Here is a 25,244-nt window from a genome sequence, read left to right on the forward strand (position 1 = left end):
ATGTGCTTCTGGAAGAATGGTTAAACATTCCCATAGACACACTTCTAAACCTTGTGGACAGCCTTCCCAGAAGAGTTGAAGCTGTTACAGCTACAAAGGGTGGGCCAACTCAATATTGAACCCTACGGACTAAGACTGGGATGCCATTAAAGTTAATGTGCGTGTAAAGGCAGGTGTCCGAATACTTTTGACAATATAGTGCCTATACATAGTGTGTGTGTGTGTGTGTGTGTGTATATATATATATATATATATATATAAACACAAACTGGCATTCTGGATCAACGCATTTCACATTAGATTTGCTTCTTCAGGATCCACACCTTGCAATATATAACCAGTTATCAGTCCTCAAAAGTGATGACAACATATAAGAATACAATATGATATACATCATGACAAATAACAAAAACAAATCAAAGAGCACAACACAACAATACAAAAAATAAAAAATAAGAGCTATTAAACATTTGGGAAAGAGGATGAGGGAGAATAAGGAAAACAAATATTAAACGGAAAAAATAATAAATAAGAATGAATATTGCACGGTAATAATCAGTTAATTTTTTGCAATTTGATGTATATCGTATTGTATACTTATATGTTGTCATCATTTTTGTAGATTGCTAATTGGTTATATATTGCAAGGCATGGATCCTCAGGAATCTAATGCAAAATGTGTTTTATGCACTACACCAGTTCGGGTTATATATACAGTATATATATAGTACCAGTGACGTTCAATCATAGATGGTTACTTGGATGTTTTTTTACAAAAATGTCATAAAGATGATGCTTCATACACATTACTATTACTTTGCAGGATCCATTATGGATGTGGTTACAGTTGTGCAATATGAGGATCATAAAAGACATTTGCATGTGATATTTAATGATTAATGGTAGCCCCTTCATTAACGAGGGTAAAAAAAAATCCTAATCCCTGAACACAGTTTTAAAACTTTGATATGTTAGTAAAACTGAACATATCATCACAACTACTTTGTGTATCGAGGTGGGTTATGGTAATGTTGCAATTACTGAAGGGTGCATGTCCCTCTATATTTATTCATATGATACTGCTAGTTTGCCAGATACATGCTCAATTTTATACCTTTTTGTATATTAAAGCGGAGTTCCGGGCCATGAAAAAATGTTTTCAATAAAAATACCCCGGGACAGTCAGGGCTAGCAAATTCCACAATGGATAGCCTCTGAACTGTCCCGGGTCTGCAAGAAGAAATACTCACCTTTTAAAAGTTCTTCTCCAGCGTTGCCATCTCGGATGTGGGCAGCTGAAGCCAGCGCGTCCTCTTCCGCGTGTCTTCTTCTCCCAGAATGCGCCGGCACCGGCCCCACTCGTCACTTCCGGTGCGACGCTGCATTCCTCCACAGCTTCTGGGCATGCCCAGAACTGTTTAGCAGGGAATGCGGCGTTGCACCGGAAGTGACGAGTGGGGCCGGCGCATTGATTCCTGGGAGCGATGACGTTCAGCTCCCAGGAATCATTGCAAACCGGAAGTGACGGCGTGAGCCGCGGCCGCCGAGGGAGGAAGTGGAAGAAAGGTGAGTATATTTTTCTACAATAACAAGGTAAGTAAAAAAAAAAAAATCGTAACTATCCATTTCCTTTTCAGGGGCCGAAAAGCAAGCGGATGGCCACATAATCGATTATGTCGATTTTGTGGCCGGAACTCTGCTTTAATCCACAAAATTAAATAAAATGTACCTGTTAAAAAACTTATATTTGACAGTATTTCAATACTCTAGAAACCTTCATCTCCAATAACATGGAGAGAAGTGGAAAAATTGGTTCTTTAAATGTGCAACCAGGAGGATATACACACAGAAAGATAAATCAATGAAACAGCTCTACAACATCTTTATTACATTTTTGTAAAAACTTCAAAGCTGCTATCTGTTATTGAACCTCACTGATACATACACACACAATAAATATATATATAGATATATATTATATACTGTAAACCCCCCTCCATTGCGGGGGTTACGTTCCGGACCCAGCCGCGAAAAGTGAAAATCCGCGAAATAGAAAAACCCTATTAAAATGCATTGTAGGCATGTTTTTTTTTACTGTCACTGTACTTGTAAAAGCATTTTAAGGTCTTTAAACACACTTTTAAAACAATGGAAACTCATTTAAACACATAAAAGATACTGAGAGACAGAGCAAGAGATATGGAAAACACAAAAATATTTCATTTTTAATGATTTATATAGTAAAATAACATTACAAAAAAAAAAAAACGCAATATACCGGGACTGCAAAAACTGAACCGCGATGGAGCGGGGGTTTACTGTATATATATATATATATATATATCCCAAACTGGCATTCTGGATCAACGTGTTTCACATTGGATTTACTTACTTAGGATCCACAGCTTTTAATATTTAACCAATTAGCAATCTACAGAAATGATGACAACATATAAATGTACAATATAATATACATCACAGAAAATAACAAAAATGAATCAAAAAGCACAACACAGTGAGAGTAGAAAATGTCCTGGCATCAGTGGGGGTAAACAATGCCCCATCTCTAGTATTGGGGGGGGTCGACGACACTGCCCCATCATTGGTATCAGTGGGAGAAACAATGCCCCATCAGTGTCAGTGGGAGAAATAATGCCCTATCAGTGTTAGTGAGAGGATAGTGCCCCAAGTGTTGGATAAAGGCAAGAAAAAGGCCGCATCTGGCCCCCCCCCCAGGCCACAGTTTGGAGACCCCTGTTCTAGAGTATTGAAGTAAATTGTCACCTGTCAAATATAAGTTCCTCTTTTTTAAAAGGTACATTTTAGTTAATGTTGTGATTTAATATGTTCTCCCTGTGCCTGTGCGGGTTTCCTCCAGGTACTCCGGTTCCCTTCCACCCTATAAAGAAATGCTGATAAGTTAATTGGCTCCTGTCTAAATTGGCCCTAGTATGTGTATGTATGAATGTGAGTTTGGAACCTAGATTGTAGGCTTCTTGAGGGCAGGGACTGATGAGAATGTACAATATATATGTAAATTGACTGCGCTATATACAGTAGGTACCCGTAATAAATAAAATAAATTAATTCTACAAAAAGGTACAAAATTGAGCACGTATTTGGCAAACTTGAACAGACACAGAGGGGTGCGCACCCTTCAGTAATTGCAGCAATACCGTAAGTTTCCCTAAAGTGGATCCAGGAGCAACGTTCAGTGTTGGGGGTAACTAGTTACAAAGTAACTGATTACAGTAACTACATTACTTTTTTTTGGTAACTAAGTAAAGTAACTAGTTACAATACTAATATTGGTAACTACACTACTTTACTAGGCTATAGGAACGCGCTTTCCTGCGCTACCCAAGCCGTGCGATACAATCGTTATTTCGAAGAATAGAGAGGGATGAAGTTTATGACTTTTTGTTGCACTTTGTTTTATTCTGTTTTTTCAGGTTTTGCTCTCATGTTTCCCAAAGCCTGTGTTTATACAATAAACTCTATGCAGAAAGAGTGTCATGTATCTTCTTCTACACCGTCAATTAAGAAAGAGGAAAGTAAAGTAATAAGTAGTGAAGTTACTTTTCAAATGCAGTAACTAGTAAAGTAATCTCATTACAATTTACAGAAGTAACTAGTAACTAATTACATTATTTGAGTAACTACCCCAACACTGGCAACGTTATGTATCAAGGTAGGGTATGCAGGATTAGGACTAAAGCAATAGCCCCCATGCACCCAATTTGTCTAAATCTTGTTGAACTTTGCAGACACTTCTGACTTGAGTAGGGTAAGTTTATACAGAGATAGGGCCCCATTAATTGTTTCCTGCCAAGTGGGATGGGAAGCTTCCACCTTGGTATGATCTCCCATCTACTATGGAAGGTCACATTATAAAAAAAGAGTTTCAGGTAGTGGCTACCAATCCGTTTTATGCCATCCTCTGATTGTCATCTGTTTGCTTCCCCCAGTCCCTGGATGACGGTGACCTGCAGCTCCTTGGTAGGACGCACACAGCTTCTGAAGCCCTTCACACCTTAAAGGAGGCCTGTAAACTTTTTCCAGGTCGCACCTCGGTGGATGTGATGTTCGGACTTCCAGGTCAAAACCTGGCTGCGTGGCACAGCACCTTAGAGCAGCTTTTGGACCATTGTGATGACCATGTGTCTTTGTACCAGCTGACCTTGGAAAGGGGCACTGCGCTGTTCAGACTGAAGGAGAAGGGCCAACTCACATTTCCCGATCAAGAACTGACTGCCCAGATGTACGATGACGCCAGGCAAATTCTGCAGCGGGCAGGATTCCGGCATTATGAGGTGTCAAACTTTGCCAGGAACGTGAGTACCCTTTATTGTATATTTAGTTATATTGTTGACCCTTTTCCTTGCCAGGGCCATTTTGCTTTTTCTTATGCACATTTCAGACTTAAAGATTAGTTAAAGGGTAAGTTCAACTTTTCACAAAAATTGTAAAGATGAACTAACTCTAAATATGCTGGCCATGCCTCCGCACATAGTGGCAATGATGTACAGTGCTGCCGGTGTAATGGTCCTAGCCCTGAACACAGCCCCAGATTGAGTATCCATCATAATGCTCATAATGTCAAGTGCTCATTGGTCAGCGTGATTGAGTGACCTCACTGACCAATAAAAATCACCTCTTTCTTCTGCGACACTTTACCGGAGGAAGAAGCCTCAAATGCTTCTCTCATTAGTCGGCACTGAAAGCATCATGATGGACACCCGCTCCATGGCTGTGTATTGCAGTGTATGGACTTCTACACTGGCAGTATAGGGCAGTGATGGCGAACCTTGGCACCCCAGATGTTTTAGAACTACATTTCCCATGATGCTCAAACACTGCAGAGTGCATTAGCATCATGGGAAATTTAGTTCCAATACATCTGGGGTGCCAAGGTTCGCCATCACTGGTATAGGGTATTCACAGTCCCTACACTCAGAGGGGTCCAGAGGGTTGGCCAGAATATTTGGAATTAGTTATTTGGAGTTAGTGATCTGTATAATCAAATATAAATTATTTAGTTCTTGAATTTATCCTATGAATGATATTGTCTATTTTCATTGCAGGGTGCCGTCAGCATGCATAACATGTCATACTGGTTTGGAAAACAGTATATTGGAGTAGGACCAGGTGAGCTTAAGTTGCTTATACACAATTGGGTCTCATTGAGAACTAATTTACACTTCCTTCAAATGTAATTCCTTCTGGACCGCCCCAGGCAGATATATTGCGGCAGGGCGGCCCTCCTGCACGAAATCATGTACCTGTGATTGGACACAGCAGGAGTCAATCAGCGGGTCCAACGAACCCGATGTTCACCGGCATCTGGCGATCTTTCTCAAGAGAGGCAGAACGGCGGTTTATGTAAACAAGGCAGACCGCCGTTCTGTGTGAAGGGAAGATGGAGATCTTGTGTTTCTGCTAGGCAGGAACACAGATCTCTGTCTTCCCCCTGTCAAAGCACCTCCCACACAGTTAGAAAGCATTTCCTAGGGACCCCTGATGTTAACTAAAAAAAGTAGATAAAAGTGTCAGGGTGTTGATAACCAGTGGCTCTCACTGGTCCAATCAGGTTATAGGAGTACCAGCTCACCCAGATTTGCGTGGAGTCCACCTTGGATTAGACAATACCAATAGTCAAGAAGAAGAGTGAAGTGGCGGATAGGGCCCCAAAGTTGTCCTTATCATAGAAGAAGAGAAGGGGAAAGACTGAGGTATACTCAAAAAAATCAAGCTTTATTCAAAAAATGTAACATAGTGACATAAACAATAGATGGTGAACATAGTAGTTCCTAAAAAATGACAACGTTGTCTACTTATAAAAGTACATGACTGGGATCATGATCATGTTAGAACATCCACATATCTTGGTCATAACTAGCCGACAATCAAACACTATGGCTGTGCCATAACAAAAGGGCCGAAGGGAGTAATGGGAAACCCCTAGGGTACCGACATTATAGCCTACATGTACCTGACTGGGGACCATCAGGCTCTCTATTTGTCCTTTACCCACAAGTAATGAAGTCCTACAGTGACACCCATCAGAGGATGGACAGAGGTAATATAGCAAGGCGCTGCAAGTGGGAATGGCAGTCCAAGTAGATAATTCCAGCTACGAAGCTTGCTTTAATGCCATTCATTGGGTCACTGGTGACAGAAGATAGCCGTGGGCCAAGAGGGCAGATAGGTAAGGCCGCGTTGGCAGCAGTATTCTGGATAGTAGAAAAGAGAACAGTTTAGATATATACAGCCACTGGGTGTTGTAGATATGGTAAGGTAAGTATAGGCTTGTGCACCAGGCAATCTAGGTCAACTTGTTCAGTTGCTACCTACCAGTCCATGCAATATCTCTGTGTACGCAAGGTACCATGACCTAGTGGCTGAATATCATATCCACTGCACACATAATGCTTCAAATCCCACTGTGGGAACTCATGGTTTTAAGATTTAAGAAAAATGTGATCCATTGCGAGGTGACATTAATCCTTTGCTGCATCTGGTAGTGTCGGATCACAGGTTCTTCTGTTGGTTATCAGAAAATGGACCTCTTCCTGTGGATCACTGTCTGAAAACCAGCAAGAAGCCGTCCGGCCATTCAATTCTGATTATGGATCCACTTCCGGTTCGGGCTGGGGTACTCAGGGCTGAGTGGTGATAAAGGTCCCTGACATGATCAGGGTGGTGGGCATGTGAGGTCGCTGACACCGAAGCGTTTCACCCACTAGCTCCATGGGTTTCTAACTTCCCTTCCCTGCCAGTGTCATTAGTATAGTGACGGTGCTTTTTTTTTTAGCACAGATCACTGTATCGGTGTCACTGGTCCCCAAAAAGTGTCACTTATGCCTTGTTTTAACTGAGTGGATCGGTTCAGGTCGGTTCGGTACGATACGGTACGGTATTTTGAGTGTTTCCATTATGAAAGTGGCCCATACAACCGAACCAAACCGCACCATTCCTGGTCCGCCTTCAGATGTAGGGCCATAGCAAATGGTACGGTACGGTTAGGGCTTAACACGATACATTCCACTGATTGGTGGACAGGAAAACATCAATGCTCACATCAAACAAAAGCACAAAACAAACACCATGTTTGGTGTGAACCCTGCATGGCCCCTGGTGGTCCAACTTGCAGTGGAAACGCTCACCTGAATAGGCCGGACCATTCTAACCCTCCCAAACTGTACCGACCCGAACCGTTCCGCTCAGTGGAAACGAGGCATAAAGGCCCGTACACACGTAGCGATTATCGGCCGTAAATATTGTCGGCTTGTTAGTATGATGCTTCCGACAACCGACTGCGACTTTTCGGCCGAACAGAATCTGATGTGCATGCTTTAAAATTTTTGTTGGCCAACACCAGAACGGCCGATTGTTCCTCAGTCAGTACAGAATTCGGCCGACAAACAACAGATGAGCAAGACTGGGCATGGTCAGAGAAGAAAAAGCACACGGAAAGTTAACCATCACATGACATCACTTCTGCAGTTGGTTGTTGTTGGCCGACAAAATTCGTGTGCAGTCTTTAGCACTTTTCAACCTACACGACAGCACCGGACAAAAGATGGCCGATCATTCGGCCGACAATCGGTGCGTGTGTACGGGTCTTTAGTGTCAGATTTGTCCGCTGCAATGTTGCAGTCCCGCTAAAAATTGCTGATCGCAAAAACATGTAGCAGAATACATATTGGCCTGAATTAATGAAGAAATTTTATTTTTTTACATTTTTTTTATTGGATGTGTTTTATAGCTTAACCACTTAAGCCCCGGAGGATTTGGCTGCTAAACGACCAGAGGGCATTTTGCGATTCGGCACTGCGTGACTTTAACGGACAATTGCGCGGTCGTGCGACGCTGTACCGAAACGAATTTGGCGTCCTTTTTTTCCCACAAACAGAGCTTTCTTTTGGTGGTATTTGATCACCTGTGCGATTTTTTGATCACGCGCTATAAACAAAAAAAGAGCGTAAATTTTGCAAAAATAGCAATATTTTTCCCTTTTTTTTATATGAAATTCCCCCCAAAAAAAATGTAAAAATCAAAATTTTTTAATATTTTCGGCCAATTTGTTTTATGCTACCTATGTTTGGTAAAAAAAATCGCAAAAAGCGTATTTTGATTGGTTTGCGCAAAAGTTATTGCGTTTACTAACAAAGGGAAAGATTTTTGTCATTTTTGTTGTTTTTTTTTTTAACGCGTAATGGCGGCGATCTGCGATTTTTTTTGCGGTACTGCGACATTGCGGCGGACAGATCGGACCCTTGACTGACATTTTTGACACTTTTGGGGTTACCAGTGACATTTCTACAGTAATCAGTGCTATACATATGCACTGTTACTGTAAAAATGCACTGGTAGTGAAGGGGTTAACTTTATTTGAGAGGGAGGGGCTGTGTGTGTCCCTAGGGGCGTGATTCTAACTGTGATTGGCTGTGGCTTCAACTGTATGCAGAGTGATCAATGGATCTACATAGTAGATCCATGTGATCAGCTCTCATACAGAGAGGAGAATGACAGGCAGCTTGTTTACACAAGCTGCCTGACTATCTCCCTCTCCCCCGCCGATCGCAGAGTGGCCGGCGGCGATCGGGTCCGCCGGTCACGCGCGCGGGGGGGTCCGTGACCACGCGGGAGCGGGAGCGCGCCTCCGGCGGCGCGCGCTCGCTCCCTAAACCCTCACAGGCGAGCGACGTAGACCTACGTCACTTTGCCTGTGAGGGGCTGACCGCCCACGTAGATAGTCGTGCGGCGGTCGGCAAGTGGTTAAAGTAAAAAATATTTTTTTTTTTCAAAATCGTCGGGCTTTTTTTTTTTTATAGAGCAAAAGATAAAAACCAAAGAGGTAATCAAATACCACTAAAAGAAAGCTCTATTTGAGGGAAAAAGGGATTTTTTTTTTGGGTACAGCGTCGCACATCTGTGCAATTATCAGTAAGTGCATCCTGGCATATCTCATATCTACAATACCTACAAAACAAAGCGAAACTAAAGATGAATAAAAGACCCTCAAAAGCTGCAGGTGCTGTAAGCGAGCTTTGTCATAGACTTCTTATAACTTTTGAAGCAAAGCAAACACAAAATGTGAACAGGACTGTAAGCTAAACATTTTATTTAGTGACAGGGGCTTTGATTGGCATTCAGAGTGCTTAATCCACTTCAGCTCCGGAAGGTTTACCCCCCTTAATGACCAGGCCATTTTTTGTGATACGGCACTGCGTTACTTTAACTGACAATTGCGCGGTTGTGCAACGCTGTACCCAAATAAAATTGATGTCCTTTTTTTCCCACAAATAGAGCTTTCTTTTGGGGGTATTTGATCACCTCTGTGGTTTTTATTTTTTGCACTATAAACAAAATGAGACCGACAATTTTGAAAAAAAAAAAAAAATGTTAATTTCTGCTATAAAACATATCCAATGTAAAAATATAAAAAATCTAATTTCTTCATCAATTTAGGCCAATATGTCTTCTGCTACGTGTTTTGATAAACAAAAATCCCAATAAGTGTATATTGATTGCACAAACGTTATCGGAGGTCCTGTGGCTGGGGTGAAACACTTTGGAGGAAGTGGCTTGAAGGGAACTGGACTGAGGCTGCTCTTACCATATATATGATCATCGGCTTTTGCTGATATAGCACCCTCCTAGGTAGGTGCTAGGAAAAAACATCTATTGCACCTTCTGCTTATCAGGGGAGCCTGATCTATTAGGTTGCCTGTTGCTTGTCTCCAGGTGTGATTCACTGGTTCTGAGGGAGTGTCCTCACTATATCCAATGAGGGAGCTTGTTGGACAGTGGAGGAAAGCCAGCCAGTGACACATTGGCTTTTGTGGGAGTCCCAGTGGGAGGGCATTTGTGCATTGCATCCTGGGATTGCTCATAAAAGCCTGGGGGACATGTGACAGGGCATCTTTGGCGGGAAGCAGAGTCCCAGGAGGAGGCAGACGGCTGTCTCTCCTCCTGCAGGTGTGAGGAATGTGGTCTTAGGCGGTTGGCCTAGTGAACCGGGTGTGGAGCTGACAGTGGAGTGGCTGGCAGAGTCTCCCGGGAAAAACAGTGTCTGGAGTACCAGGAGACTTGCCAAAGGGTCTGCCCAGGAAGAGGGACCACTCCAGTGAAGTCAGGGGGATCAAGGAGCCAGCTCACACGGAGAGTGTTACAGTAAAGGGAGTGCTGTGTAGAGAACTCTGAAGAATAGAGACAAAGGGGGTGCCAGGAAGGGCCCTGAAGAGTGTTCGACTGTACAGTACAGCTTATCTAATACAGTTCATTAGTGTCTTCTTCACTGCAAGTAACAAGGTGAAGCAGCGGCCTTGCCGCACTCAGCTATAATTAGTCGTCCCAGCAAATTGTGCATAGTTTATTCTGCACAGTTGTCTGCATTGGTGAGCCGAGGTCCAGCACCCACTGTGGACTATGGATACAGGCCCACCTGAGCAGTGTATACTCTCCTTGATGATAATGAATATTGATGGTAGTGTTGCAATGAAGGCTTCATATTTTTCTGCTAACGTTCATAGGTGCCCATGGGCGGTTTGTACCTCGGGCCAGCGGGAGGAAAAGGAGGGAAGCCCGTATACAGACCTTGGAACCAGAACCTTGGATGAAGGAGGTGGTGGCCAATGGACATGGCACTCGAAAAGTGACTGAACAAAGTGACTTCGACATGTTAGTAGACTTCTTTTCATCGAGTGATTTGTAAAATTCCTAACCAGGTAAAACTTGTTTAGTGATTTTTTTGCACCATCAGGAACAGTACTTCTTGTTTGAAATTGTTCTTCCTCTGCTCCCTGGATACTCCTGGAGGTATGATCTTCTGGTGCTGCAAGGGTTAGTATGAGCAGCTGCACCTATCACAGGCACTTGTCGAAAGTGCCCGCCCTCTCTGCATCCTCCTCCTCTCACAGAAGCTGAATTATCACTTCCCACAATGAAAAGCTCTTTATGAATGGAGGAGCCAGATCTTTTATTCCTCCGCCAGTCCTCCATTATTAGAGCACTTTTCAATGTGGGAATCGATAGTATGGCTTCCATGAATGGAGGAGGGATGCGGAGCGGATGGGCGTAGTCGGCACTTTTGATGACTGCCTTTGACAGGTGCAGCCGCTTGTATTAACCCCTCCAGCACCTGAAGATTACAGCTGAGGGTGTATCTGGGAGGCCGATGAATGGAGATTTCAGAAACATAGCAGCCACCAGTACAATGGACACTTTCCATACATTGTAATTGCCATTTCTGATGCTGGAAAAAAAAAAAAAATTGTTAGGCCTAAAGTGTTACTAAACCCTGGACCCTGCATTCACTATATCTGGTCTCCCACAGTACACAGAACATGGAAATGCAATTATTTTAGTAAATATAAACTGCTAAATACCTTTTCTCATCAGCAGTATATTGAAGTCTTGTGATTTCTATCAGTTCCTGGTGAAGTTTTTAGGAGGAGTTTTCATACTGCACTGAGCTGTCCTATGAGGCTGCAGGGCTCCTGACCCTCTGTCTGGACATGTCTGGACACTGCTGATTGGCCCTGTGCTGATCACATGCACCCTCCCAAGAAAAAAAAAAAAAAACTCTAGCAATACACACCAAACTGAGCATGTGCAACCTGACTCCAAATGATCTTTGCATACAGGATCAAACAGCCTTTTTACACAATGCCGAGGATTAACCCCTTAGGTTCCACAGTGAGTATAACAAGCATGTTTTACTGCATATATAGACTGATTTTACTGTTGTGGGTTTAGTAACACTTTAAGCATTTAAAGATTTCCCAGTTCTGGAAATAACTCGACTGAGTCACTGACCCTGTGCGCTAATGACAGCTCTGCTTCCCAATTGGCTGAGAGACAGCAGCTGTCAATCACAGCTCACAGCCAGTGAGTAAGAAGCGGGGGTTGAGTCCAAGCCCCTTGCCATGTGTCTTATTGACACACAGAGTGGGGCTTGAGAGCGAGCGCGCATAAGTGTCCATATAGCAAGTGGCTTACTATGGTGGCACTCGGAGAAGAGGAGGGGCCAGGAGCGCCGGCAGGGGACCTGAGAAGAGGTGGGTCAAGGCTACTCTGTGCAAACCATTACACAGAGCAGGTAAGAATGACATGTTTGGTATTTAAAAAAAAAAGAAAAAAAGCCTTTAATATCACTTTATTTCAAGTTTTATATTTGTCTTTTAGCAACATGATCATATTGCAAGGTCCTCTCTAAGGCGTGTCTATTAATTCATATGACCCACCTTAAAGAATTGAGGGCGCTGCTCCAAGTTCCTGTGCCCAAGTCCAGTAGCTCGCACCATGGTTTCAGGCTGGAGAAGAGCTTGTCCCAGCTCAGGGCATGCAATATGGGAAGAAAATAAATCCCTGGACGGCGCTCACAAGCAAACCTGACGGTCATATGGTAAGAGCAGCCTCAGCCCAGCTCTGTCCAGTCTACAGCCACTGACGCATTTTACCCCGCCCACAGGGATTAGTGATTGAGGTCCATGACTAAGCCCTGTGGTTGGGGTGAAACGCGTTGGAGGGAGTGGCCTGGATGGAGCTGAGGCTGCTCTTACTATATGACCAACAGGTTTTGCCAGGGAATTATTTTCTTCCCATATTGTAATAAATCATACATATTATTATTAATAAGGATTTCTATAGCGCCAGCAATTTACGCAGCGCTTTACAATATTGGAGGGTGACAGTACATATACAATACAATAAAATACAAGAGGATTTAGAGGGCCCTGCTCAGAAGAGCTTACAATCTATTGCACTAGTCTTGCTGTGTTTGCCTTTCATTAACATGATTTTTGTTTGTTATATATTTTTACTTTTTAGGTTATCAGAAATGTTAATCCTGGGTTTAAGAATGGACACTGGAATATCCCATGAGGTGAGAGTGTTTTAGACGTAAGGGACATTTATATAATACTAACCTATTTTGCAGCATATGAAATAAGTATGCTTTTGGATTTTTGGGGGGAGGGGGGAGATTTGCCATTTTTATGCAATGCACGCCAGCACACTTGTGTGGTGTTAACCAGACACATAGAGAATAATTATTTTCTCAGTGTCCTTGGCATTGATCCTGCATTGATCAATTCAGATCAACGCAGCTCAACGCACCCTGTGTGAACGAGTCTTTATGGTCTTGTGGAAAGGACTGGGGCACAAGCTACCACTAGGACAACTTGCCATATAAGGCTCCATTCACGCCATGCAGGTGCGATGGACCACGCGTATGTTCCTGCACATCACATGTAGGGTAGTCCATTCATTTTAATATGCTGCCCTACTTGCAGGAAACGCCAAGTCCCTGACCCTTCTGCAAAACTGAGCTGCAGCAAACCGAATGGTGCTGGCACCAGGCATTTTGGTGTGCACATAAAAAGCGCCTATTAGCAGATGCGTTGGGGTGCCATCAAGAATTGATCCATTAAGAACGAATGGCACCACTGGATGTCTGCTAAAGGGCAGCACATTTCTTTGTGTGTTGGGTAAGCGTGCGTTCCTGACATGCACAGAGTGTGAACGTAGCCTGCGAGTGATACGGTACGTAGGCTGATTATTTAAAGCAGGGGTCTCCAGACTTTCCAAACAAAGGGCCAGTTTATTGTCCTACAGATTTAGGGGGGCCAGACTATGGCCATTGGGAATACAAAATGTCCCAGCATCAGTGAGAATAAACAAGCCCCCATCATTGTGTAAGTGGAGGAATTGTGCCCTTCATTGGTGTCATTGGGAGGAATTGTGCCCCATCATTGATGCTATTAGGCCTCACCTTTGGTGTCATTGGGAGGAATTGTGCCCCATCATTGATGCAATTGGGCCCCATAATTGGTGTCATTAAGATGCATTGTGCCTCATCATTGATGCCATTGGACCCCATAGTTGTTGTCATTGAGAGGAATTGTGCCCCATCATTGGTGCCATTGGGGCCCATCTATGGTTTCATTCGAAGGAATTGTGTCCCATCATTGATGCTATTGAGCCCCATCTTTGGTGTCATTGGGTGGAATTGTGCCCCATCTTTGATGCCATTGGGCCCCATAGTTGTTGTCATTGAGAGGAATTGTGCCCCATCATTGATGCAATTGGGGCCCATAGTTGGTGTCATTAAGAGGTATTGTGCCTCATCATTGGTGCCATTGGGCCCCATAGTTGGTGCCATTAAGAGGAATTGTGCCTCATCATTGATGCCATTGGGCCCCATAGTTGTTGTCATTGAGAGGAATTGTGCCCCATCATTTTGTGCCATTGGGGCCAATCTTTGGTGTCATTTGGAGGAATTGTGTCCCATCATTGATGCAATTGGGCCCCATAGTTGGTGTCATTAAGAGGCATTGTGCTTCATCATTGGTGCCATTGGGCCCCATTGTTGGTGTCATTGAGAGGTACTGTGCCCCATCATTGATGTCATTGGTAGGAATTTTGCCCATTCGCTGGGGCATTGGAAGAAATTGTACCCTTCAGTGGTGTCAGTAAATAAAATAGTTCCCCAAGGGCCTGGATAAAAGCAAGCAAAAGGCTGCATTGGAGCCACTGTTTGGAGACCACTGATTTAAAGCAAACATTGCATGTATTATACTGAAGCTTATCAGTCCTTAGATGTGGTGGCTGCATTAGCTATTTTTTCTTGCTTTTTTTCCTTTATTTTCACCTGGTGTGGTATACATGCCTTTTGACCTTCTTACACTGATTTCCATCCATGGAAATATTTGAATTGGCTTGGGCTGAAATGTAATCCTCCATTTATTCTTTTTACACAGCGCTGGAAAACACTCAGCTCTGCGCTCAGCTTACAAGATTTGTTTGATACATCCCAGGATTTAAGAGAGCTTCAGAAGGATGGGCTACTGATGTTAGATCACAGGTAAGGAAGGTCTCCTCTGCTGCTTTGGCTGCTTTATGTGCTCAGTGATTTTGTTGTTGACAGGAGGAGAGAGCAGAGAGCTGAGCTCATGAGTCTTCTGCTAAACCTTCACCGTCCAATCATAAAGTAACAGGTTTAATTTACAGGAGGGACTGACAGGAGAGAGCAGAAAACCACTTGACCCCAGGAAGTTTTTACCCCCTTCATGACCGGGCCATTTTTTGCTATTCAGCACTGCATTACTTTAACTGAAAATTAGTAATAAAACACTGTACCCAATCAAAATGTATATATTTTTTTTTCTACACAAATAGAGCTTTCTTTTGGTGATATTTTATCACCACTGGTTTTTATTTATTACTTGCGATATAATATTTATTTTTATACTACTAATCATGGTTATTAAAAAAAATGCTTAAAAAAAATGCAGTACAGCTGAGCTAAAATACAGCCCATTCATTTTAATGTGCCTGTGGACACAGGCATGTAAATGAGCGCCGTGCATTCTTCAGTAAGAACAAAATAGAAAAATCTGCATTTTTGGGCAGTAATTTATGCCTAATGCGCGCAAATACGCGCAATTGCGCACAAATGAATGCACACGAACATACTGTTGATCTGAAAAATGCTAATTTGCATATTTTACAAAAACGCGAGAATACATTTGCACGAAAAGACGTGAAATTGCGCATACACATATGCGCAAAAATGCGTACATTTCAATAAGACAAATTTACAGCTGAAAAAGGAGATGCTCAAACAGGAGTATTGTTGTGTACTGTAAGAGGCCTAATGGGACTGCGGCGGGAAGTCTGACACTAACTGACACGGGGGGGAACTGACTGCCACTGACATCACCAGTGACATTACTATAGTGATCAGTGCACTGTCACTGCACTAATGACACTGGGTTGGAAGGGTTTAACATCTAGGGCCAATAAAGCATTAAATGTGTGTCCAACAATGTGTAATGTGTGTGATTTGTGCTGCTTTTACTAAGGGTCTTGCTGGTTTTTTTCCCCTGCAATAAACCCACCAGTCAGTGAACAGAGTTCCGTATTGTTTAAAATCACAGAGCTCTGTTCTATGAATCACTGAGCCGATCAGCAGGTGCCGGCGGCCAATCATTGGCAGAGACCCACAGATCGGCTTGTGCTGTGACGAATCACAGCACAGCCTGGCTGGCGGGCGCATGCCCCCTGACCGTGCACTCAGATCAGGTACTAGGCTTATGATCCAGGGCAAGGAGGCCTCTTTACCACTGTACTAGTATGTTAGGCAGTTGGCAAGCAGATAAATATGCTCATTAGTCTTCTGCTGCTCTTTAACTGTCCAGTCACAGGCTGGGGGCAGGGAGATGACCTAGCTGTATTTCTTAATTACATTGAAGGGCAGTCAGGTCATCAGCCTCTTTGGCACCTCAGTTGTGTCTAGGCAGGTAAATGGCAGCAAGTATTCGCCTACTGAGTAAAGTAACAGGTTCAATTCACGGAGGGACTGACAGGAGGAGAGGGCAGGGGTGATGACCTCATCAGTCTTCTGCTGCTCCTTCACTGTCCAGCTGCAGGGGGGGGGGGGGGGTGACCTAGCTGTATTTCTAAACTACATAAAAGGAAAGTCAGGTCATCAGCCTGGCTGTGTAGGCTCTTTTTTATATGTACCTCAGTTGTGGCTTGGCATAGTGATTGCTGCTTTGGCACTAAATATAACACTACTAGGTAAAGTAACAAGTTTAATTCACAGGAGGGACTGATAGGAGGGGAGAGCAGGGTGATGAGCTCATCAGTCTTCTGCTGCTCCTTCACTGTTCAATCACAGGCTGAGGGTGGGGAGGTGACCTAGCTGTATTTCTTAAAGCGGAGTTCCGGCCACGAAAATGTTTTTTCAATAAAAATACCCCCGGGACAGTCAGGGCTAGTGCATTCCACAATGGATAGCCTCTGTACTGTCCCGGGTCACACTTACCTTTTAGAAGAAATACTTACCTTGAAAATTTCTTCTCCAGCGCTGCCATCTCGGATGTGGGCAGCTGAAGCCAGCGCGTCCTCTTCTGCGTCCTCTTCCGTGTCCTCTTCTCCCAGAATGCCCTGCACCGGCCCCGCTCGTCACTTCCGGTGCGCGCGCGTCATCCCTCCACAGCTTCTGGGCATGCTCAGAAGCTGTTTAGCAGGGAATGAGCGCCCGCAGCGGAAGTGACGAGCGGGGCCGGTGCAGGCGCATTGATTCCTGGGAGCGATGACGTTCAGTTCCCAGGAATCAATGCAAAGAGGAAGTGACGGCGCGGGCCGCGGCCGCCGAGGGAGGAAGTGGAAGAAAGGTGAGTATATTTTTCTTCAATAACAAGGTAAGTAAACAAAAAAAAAAAAATCGTAACTATCCATTTCTTTTTCAGGTGACCAAAAGCAAGTGGGTGACCCAAAATCTATTATGTCCATTTTGTGGCCGGAACTCCGCTTTAACTACAGTGAAGGAAAGTCAGGTCATCAGCTTGGCAATGCAATCTCATATATATATATATATACAGTGGGGAAAATGTATATTTGATTCCCTTACAATAAAATGAAGGGTCTATTATTATTATCATAGGTGTATTTTAAATGATAGAGACCAAATATCAACTAAAAATCCAGAATAAGCACTTGATACAAATGTTATAAAATGAGTTGCAGTTCAGTGAGTAAAATAAGTATTTGATCCCCTACCAACCAACAATAATTCTGGCTCCCACAGACTGGCTACAGTATGTGCTCATGTAGTACACAGATTAGTCCTGTCAATTTAGGAAGCTGCTCCGAACGACAGCTTGTTATGTGTATAAAAGACACCTGTCAACAGAATCTTTCTTCCATTCAAACCTCGCCATCATGGGCAAGACCAAAGAGCTGTCAAAGGAGATCAGGGACAAGATTGTAGACCTTCATAAGGCTGGAATGGGCTACAAGACCATCAGAAAGAAGCTTGGTGAGAAGGAGACAACTTTTAGAGCGATTATTCGCAAATTTAAGAAATACAAGATAACCATCAATCGCCCTTGGTCTGGAGCGCCATGCAATTTTTCGCCTCCAGGGGGGGGAAGGATGATCATGAGAAAAGTGAGGGATCTGCCCAGAACTACACTGGAGGAGCTTGTGAATGATCTCAAGGCAGTTGGGACCACAGGCACCAAACAAACCATTGGTAACACAATACACCACCATGGATTGGAATCCTGCAGCACCCACAAGGTCCCCTTCCTCAAGAATGCACATGTACAGGCCCGTCTGAAGCTTGCCAACGAACATCTAAATGATTCAGAGAAGGATTGGTAGAAAGTTCTGGGGTCAGATGAAACCAAAATTGAGCTCTTTGACATTAACTCAACTCGCCGTGTTTGGAGGAAGAAAAATGCTGTCTATGACCCTAAGAACAACATCCGTACAGTCAAGCACGGAGGTGGAAACATGATGCTTTGGGGCTGTTCCTCTGTTAAAGGTACAGGCCGACTTTACTGTATTGAGGGGCCATGTATTGAAAAATCTTGGATGAGAACCTTCTTCCCTCAGCCAGAACATTGAAGATGGGTCGTGGATGGGTCTACCAGCATGACAATGACACAAAATATACCACCAAGGCAACAAAGGAGTGGCTCAAGAAGAAGCACATTAAGGTCATGGAGTGGCCTAGCCAGTCTCCAGACCTTAATCCTATGAAAAATGTATGGATGGAGCTAAAACTTCGAGTTGCCAAGAACCCTAAGGATTTAGAGATCCTTAAAGAAGAGTGGACCAAAATTCCTCCTGAGATGTGTGCAAACCTGGTCACGAACTACAAGAAATGTCTTTACCTCTGTGCTTGCCAACAAGCGTTTCTCCACCGAGTACTAAGTCATGTTTTTTTTGGGGACCAAATACTTATTTTACTCACTAAACTGCAACTCAATTGATAACATTTGCATCACGTGTTCTTTCCTGGATTTTTGGTTGATATTCTGTCTCTATCATTTAAAATACACCTATGATAAAATTGATAGACCCTTCATTTCTTTGTAAGTGGGCAAACTTACAAAATCTGCAGGGGATCAAATTATTTTCTCCACTGTGTGTTCCTAGTTGTGGCTAGGCTTTGGCACAGCATAGTGGAGAGGCAGGTTATGTTACTCTGCACTCAGAAGGGTCAGTTATTTCTCCTGGATGCTGCGGTGGATTGCAGAAGTAGGAAAGCAAGTAGTGATGACTTACAGTGCTTCCTGCAAAGTAATACTATAAGTTTGCTCAATAAAGACACCATGAATATGTATGAGTAGGTGACTGACGTCTCATTGATCTTTCAGAGGTCTGCGCTGCTCCTGGAAGGGTCTGGCTGTTCTTGATGGTCTCCTGCTGCCACTTTTATCCCAACTTGAAGATTCCTGGAGTCAAGAAATGAAAACGAGCCCCCAGCAGCCACCCTAGATGTACCTGGACTGAAGTCGCTGCTGTCCCTTTTTTTTTGGAAACTTTTCTTTTTAACTTAAAATTGAGTTATATTGATATAAAGTCATGCTTTAATAAATAAATATTTTTTTTCTAAAGTTTCAGAAAGTTCATTAAAGAAACTTACACTGTTACTTCAATTGGATGACACGTGGGAGTGAGATCTGATACCTGTGTAGATGACATGTGACCCTTGTTAGAAAACTGGCTTCAAATAGTTTTGGATGTTGCTAATAATGGCACCAAATTTTAAAACAGGATCGAACACACCCACAAACTAACAATTCTACAGCGCATTCTCATAATTAATGTGCGTTCAGGGCCGCTGACTCGCACCCGCATACCTTTCATGTTAGGTCCCCATACATCACATATGTCAAACACAAGGCTGATTCCAGCCCGCCAGGCCTTGTCATGAGGCCCTTGCAACCAGTTTTGCAGCCGGAACATGGCAGAACTCCATTTCGCCACCTCCTGCTCTCACCCTCCACTCTTGTTCCCCGATGTTACTTCTAAACACAGAAGCATTCTGCGTTTACTAGGGACAGTTTTGCTCTCAGCGTCTCCCGGAAATAACAAAATCTTGCACACACTAATGGCAGGTAGAGATCTTCAGAATCTGAGAGAGAGAACGAATTTCTTGCAAGGTGCGGCAGAGACACCTGCACAGGGGTGTACTAGAGCCAAGTGAGAGAGATGCGAGGAAGCTTTGGCAGGGGAGGGGGGACTGAGGTTGCACACTGTGCATAGCACACCCCTAAACCCTGCACTCTGTATGCAGCACACCCCTGAACTCTCTAGTCTGTACACAGCACACCCCTGAACTCTGTATGTAACGCTTTCCTGAACGCTGCACTCTGTACTTAATGCACCCCTGCGCTCTGAACTCTGTACTTAATGCACTCCTGAGCACTGCACTCTGTACTTAATTCACTCCTGAGCACTGCACTCTGTACTTAATGCACCCCTGCGCTCTGAACTCTGTACCTAATGGACTCCTGAGCACTGCGCTCTGTACCTAATGCACCCCTGCGCTCTGAACTCTGTACTTAATGCACTCCTGAGCACTGCACTCTGTACCTAATGCACTCCTGTGCTCTGCGCTCTGTACCTAATGCACTCCTGAGCTCTGCATTCTGTACTTTATGGACTCCTAAATGTTGCACTCTGTACATAGCGCACCCCTTAACTCTGCACTCGGTACATGACGCAGTCTTAAACTCTGCAGTCTGTAGATATGTCTCCCCTGAACTCTGCACTCTGTACATAACACACTTCTGAACTCAGCACTCTGTACATAGTGCACCCCTAAACCCTGCTCTCCGTACAAAGCCCACCCCTGAACTCTGTACGTAACACTCTCCTGAACTCTGCACGTAACTCTCTCCTGCGCTTTGTACATAACCCTCTCCTGAAACCTGCACTCTGTATGATGCTCTGCCCTAAACCCTACACTCTATAACTAATGCACCCCTGAACCCTGCACTCTGAACATATTGCACTCCTGCACTCTGTACGTAGCACACTCCTGAACTGTGCACCTTGTACGAAGCTCACCCCTAAACCCTACCCTCTATACGTAGTGCACCCTTGAACCCTGCACTCTGTATGTAGCACACTCTTGAACTCTGCACGTAGTGCACTCCTGAATTCTGCACTTAGTACATATTGCACTCCTTAACTCTGCAGTCTGCACATATTACTCTTCTGAACTCTGCACTCTGTACGTAACCCACTCCTGAACTCTGCACTCTGTACATAGCGCACCCTTAAACCCTGCACTATGTACCGAGCGCACCCCTGAACTCTGTACGTAAAACTCTCCTGAACTCTGCATGTAACTCTCCTGAAACCTAAACCCTGTATAAAGGTTACCTCTAAACCCTACACTCTATACATAATGCACCCCTGAACCCTGCAATCTGAACATAACGCACCCCTGAACTCTGTACATAGCTCTCTCCTGAACTCTGCACTCTGTATGTAGCGCACTCTTGAGCTCTGCACTCTGTACATAGCATACTCCTGAACCCTGTACTCTTTACTCCTGAACTCTGTACTCTGTACGTAGCACACTACTGAACTATGCACCTTGTACGAAGCCCATCCCTAAACCCTACCCTCTATACATAGTGCACCCCTGAACTCTGCACTCTGTACGTAGCGCGCTCCTGAACAATGCACTCTGTACATAGCGCACTCTTAAACTCTGCACGTAGCACACCCCTAAAACCTGCACTCTGTACCTAATGCACTCCTAAACTCTGCACTCTATACATAGCACGATCCTGAACTCTGCACTCTATGCATAGCACACTCCTGAACTCTGCTCTCAGTAGATAGCGTACCCCAGATGCAACCAGCCATTTGAGGGCAACTATACCGCAGATGCGGCCTGCAATGAAATTGAGTTTGACATCCCTGTGCTAAAATGGAAAATTGTATGAAATACTTAACGTACTTTTCCTTTCCTGCTCCAATCTATGGCATAATACTACCACATGTATGCTGCCATGTCAGTGCTATGGTCCTACATTTACAGCCTCCCTTTTCACATCACATCAGCACTGCAAGCTATGGCACTGTGGCCCTGTGTTCTCGTGACATTACAAGTACAGCCTTGTCCTGTCAGAATACCACTACCTATCAGAAAAAAATTGCTTTCTGCGCATGCGCTATGCGTTCCAACATGGAATGCGCAGTAAGTTTTCTTGTCCGAGCGTCACTTCCGGTTACAGAATCTGATAGGTAGCGGTATTCTGATAGAACACTGGTGTTCTAGCAGAACACCGCTACCCACCAGAAAATGCAACGGAAGTGACGTTGCGAACACAGTTACTTATTGCGCATGCTCTATGCGTTCCAACATGGCCGCTATGCGTTCCAATAGGTTTCCTAATGTGACAGAACACGAAGGCAGCAATCAACATCTTCTTACGCCCACGCAAGTCTTCAATTTCCCACTTATTTTAGCACTAAACTCACCTTATATAGTGAATCACAGTATTACATTTGTATTATAGTAAATATAGCGAGATACCTGCAGGTAGAAGGTGGCGACGGCCATCTTGGTATTTCAGTATATAAGGTGAGTTTAAGTGTGAAATAAAAGACCTGCGTGGGTGTAAGAAGATGTCTGCTGTCGCCTTCCTGTTCTGTCACACTAGGAAACCTATTGGAACGCATAGCGGCCATGTTGGAACGCATAGAGCATGTGCAATAAGTAACTGTGTTCGCAACGTCACTTCCGTTGCATTTTCTAATGGGTAGCGGTGTTCTACTAGAACACCAGTGTTTTATCAGAATACCGCTACCTATCAGATTCTGTAAACGGAAGTGATGTTCGGACAAGAAAACTTACTGCGCATGCGCCATGTGTTCCAACATGGCCGCTATGCGTTCTAATAGGTTTCCTAGTGTGACAGAACATCTTCTTACACCCACGAAAGTCTTGAATTTTACATTTATTTTAGCAGTAAACTCACCTTATAGACTGAATAACAGTATTACATTTCTATTATTATTGTATTATAGTAAATATAGCCAGAAACCTGCGGGTAGAAGGTGGCGGCCGCCATCTTGGTACACCCCGCGCTGCTCAGCGACAAACTGATTATATAGTGAAATAGACTATGTCACTCGGTATCAGGGAAATAGTCTATTTCAGTTTATAAGGTGAGTTTACTGCTAAATTCAGTCTGAGATTCAAGAGTTGCTTGGGGAGTAAGAACATGTCTGCTGCTGCTTCGTTTTCCGTCACATTAGGAAAGCTATTGAAACGTATAGCGGCCATGTTGGAGCGCATGGGCAGTAAGTTTTCTTGTCCGGACCTCACTTTCGGCTGCAGAATCTGATAGGAAGCGGTATTCTGATAGAACACCTGTGTTCTAACAAAATACCGCCACCTATCAGATTCTGCAACCGGAAGTGACGTTCATCGAGAAAAACTTACTGCGTATGCGCCATGCGTTCCAACACAAAGCAGAAGCAGCGGCGGACATCTTCCTACACCCACGCAAGTCTTGAATTTTACATTTATTTTAACGCATTGAAACTCACCTTATATACTGAAAAACAGTAATAAATTTCTATTATTATTGTAAAATGGTAAATATAGCGAGAAACCCGCAGGTAGAAGGTGGCGACCTCCATCTTGGTACACCCCGCACTGCTCAGCGACAAACTGATTATATAGTGAAATATACTATTTCACTCGGTCGCAGTGAAATAGACTTATTTCAGTCTATTACGTGAGTTTACTGATAAAATAAATGTGGAATTAAAGACTTGCGTGGGTGTAAGAACTAAGAAGATGTCCTATTGTACCTAATGGAACGCATAGCGGCCATGTTGGAACGCATGGCGCATGCGCAGTAAGTTTGCCGACTTGCGATCTCGCGAGATAATCACAGTGCAGCTGATTTTCTATTCATGAGGCTTCCGAGGAGCCCCTGGAGGGGGCGTATCCCGAAGTTGTGTACGGTTGTCATAGAGACGGTGTGCGGAAGACCAGCATGGCGAACAAGCCGGGGAAGAAGGAGGCTCAGGGCAGAACATCACCGGGTAACACTGACTAGTGACTGGGGAAGGGGGGGGATACCGGACCATGACATCAGAGGCTGGCACAAAGAGGTGAACCATTCCAGTATATAATGTGTTATTATGGTCTCCATGATTACACATTATTATGCATAGTGACAGGGTGACAACACAGGGCAGAAATGAGAGACAGGGACAGCGTTGTCACCAGTGCCTGAACAATGACCCTCATGAAATGAAAGCTGCAGATTATTACATTGAATTATCCTTCCAATGCAAATATAAGGTCAGCTTTTTTTGCCAGCCCCGCCCCCCCAACCCAAGTGTCAAAACTTGGCCCCGCCCACGACACTTCCAGGGGTCTCATGATGTCACAGCGCATACTCTGATTAAAAAGTGTTCCTTTAATTTTTTTTGAGCAGTGTATGTATGTGTGTGTGCATATATATATCTATATATATATAGATATAGATATATATATATATATATATATATATATATATATAAAAAATGAGAAAATATATATACATAATTATTAATAATACTATTTTATTTTTTTAAATTATTATTTTATCATTAATATATTTTTTTCTATTATTATATTTATTATTGCAACTGCTTCCATTGTATTCTCCAGGTTTTTTTTTTTTTTAATTATTGATAATATTATTATTTATATTTTTATTATTTTTATTTATCATTAGCCTTATTACTTTATATATTATTAATATAATTATTGCAACTGCTACCATTTATTTCTCCAGATTTTTTTATTTTATTTTTATTTATATTATTATTATATCATTTTATCATTATTATCATATATTTTTATATATATATATATATATATATATATATATATATATATATATATATTATAATTACTATTTATTGTTGCAGCTGCTACCATTTTATTCTGTACAGCCTCTTCTGGCTTCAGCTTATTTGCCCATACTGCTTAGGCAACAGGCACATCATGTTCTCTGGAATTTCCGCTTCTCCTACAGGAGTTTAGCAGCAGAAAAAAAGCAATAAAAAGAGGTTTACACGCGTTCACACATCTGGTGTTAATGCATTCTATTAGCCAGAATGTTAAATTATTCTGCCCATTAGAATGAATGTATTACCGTGCACAGATGAGCCTAGCGTTAACATGCCTTTATGCGCATTTAGGCACTTTTTTTTTTGCTCAAAAGCTTTCCTGAACGCGACTTTTGTTTTTTTTTATTATTTATTTATTTATTTTTTTTTTTAGCTGCCTCCAAACTGTAAACGCCTATATGTGCATGGATACATAAGCTTACACATAGGGACCTTAGAGGCAGAAAAAAAAAAAAAAAAGCTCAAATGCCTGTAAGACTCCGTTCACACTATGTCGGATC

The 25,244-nt window shown here is 43.3% G+C and overlaps 2 protein-coding genes across 2 annotated transcripts in view; both read left to right on the top strand.

The window, feature by feature from the left end:
• Positions 1–19,369, top strand: part of RSAD1 (radical S-adenosyl methionine domain containing 1) — a 30,660-nt gene extending 11,291 nt beyond the window's left edge. The window contains exons 4-9 of the mRNA XM_082272491.1: positions 3,969–4,334; positions 5,085–5,148; positions 10,539–10,686; positions 12,838–12,892; positions 14,769–14,872; positions 19,182–19,369. Of these exons, the coding sequence (XP_082128617.1) occupies positions 3,969–4,334; positions 5,085–5,148; positions 10,539–10,686; positions 12,838–12,892; positions 14,769–14,872; positions 19,182–19,302 (858 nt within the window). The 3' untranslated portion in view covers positions 19,303–19,369. The remainder of the gene's footprint in view (positions 1–3,968; positions 4,335–5,084; positions 5,149–10,538; positions 10,687–12,837; positions 12,893–14,768; positions 14,873–19,181) is intronic.
• A 4,427-nt stretch (positions 19,370–23,796) lies between these two features.
• The window catches only part of MYCBPAP (MYCBP associated protein), an 80,802-nt gene continuing 79,354 nt past the window's right edge, over positions 23,797–25,244 (top strand). Inside the window, exon 1 of the mRNA XM_082272496.1 lies at positions 23,797–23,886. Coding sequence (XP_082128622.1) covers positions 23,838–23,886 — 49 coding nt within the window. The 5' untranslated portion in view covers positions 23,797–23,837. The remainder of the gene's footprint in view (positions 23,887–25,244) is intronic.

Source organism: Pelophylax lessonae (genome assembly GCF_965119305.1).
Source record: "Pelophylax lessonae genome assembly, chromosome: 11".
Taxonomy (NCBI): domain Eukaryota; kingdom Metazoa; phylum Chordata; class Amphibia; order Anura; family Ranidae; genus Pelophylax; species Pelophylax lessonae.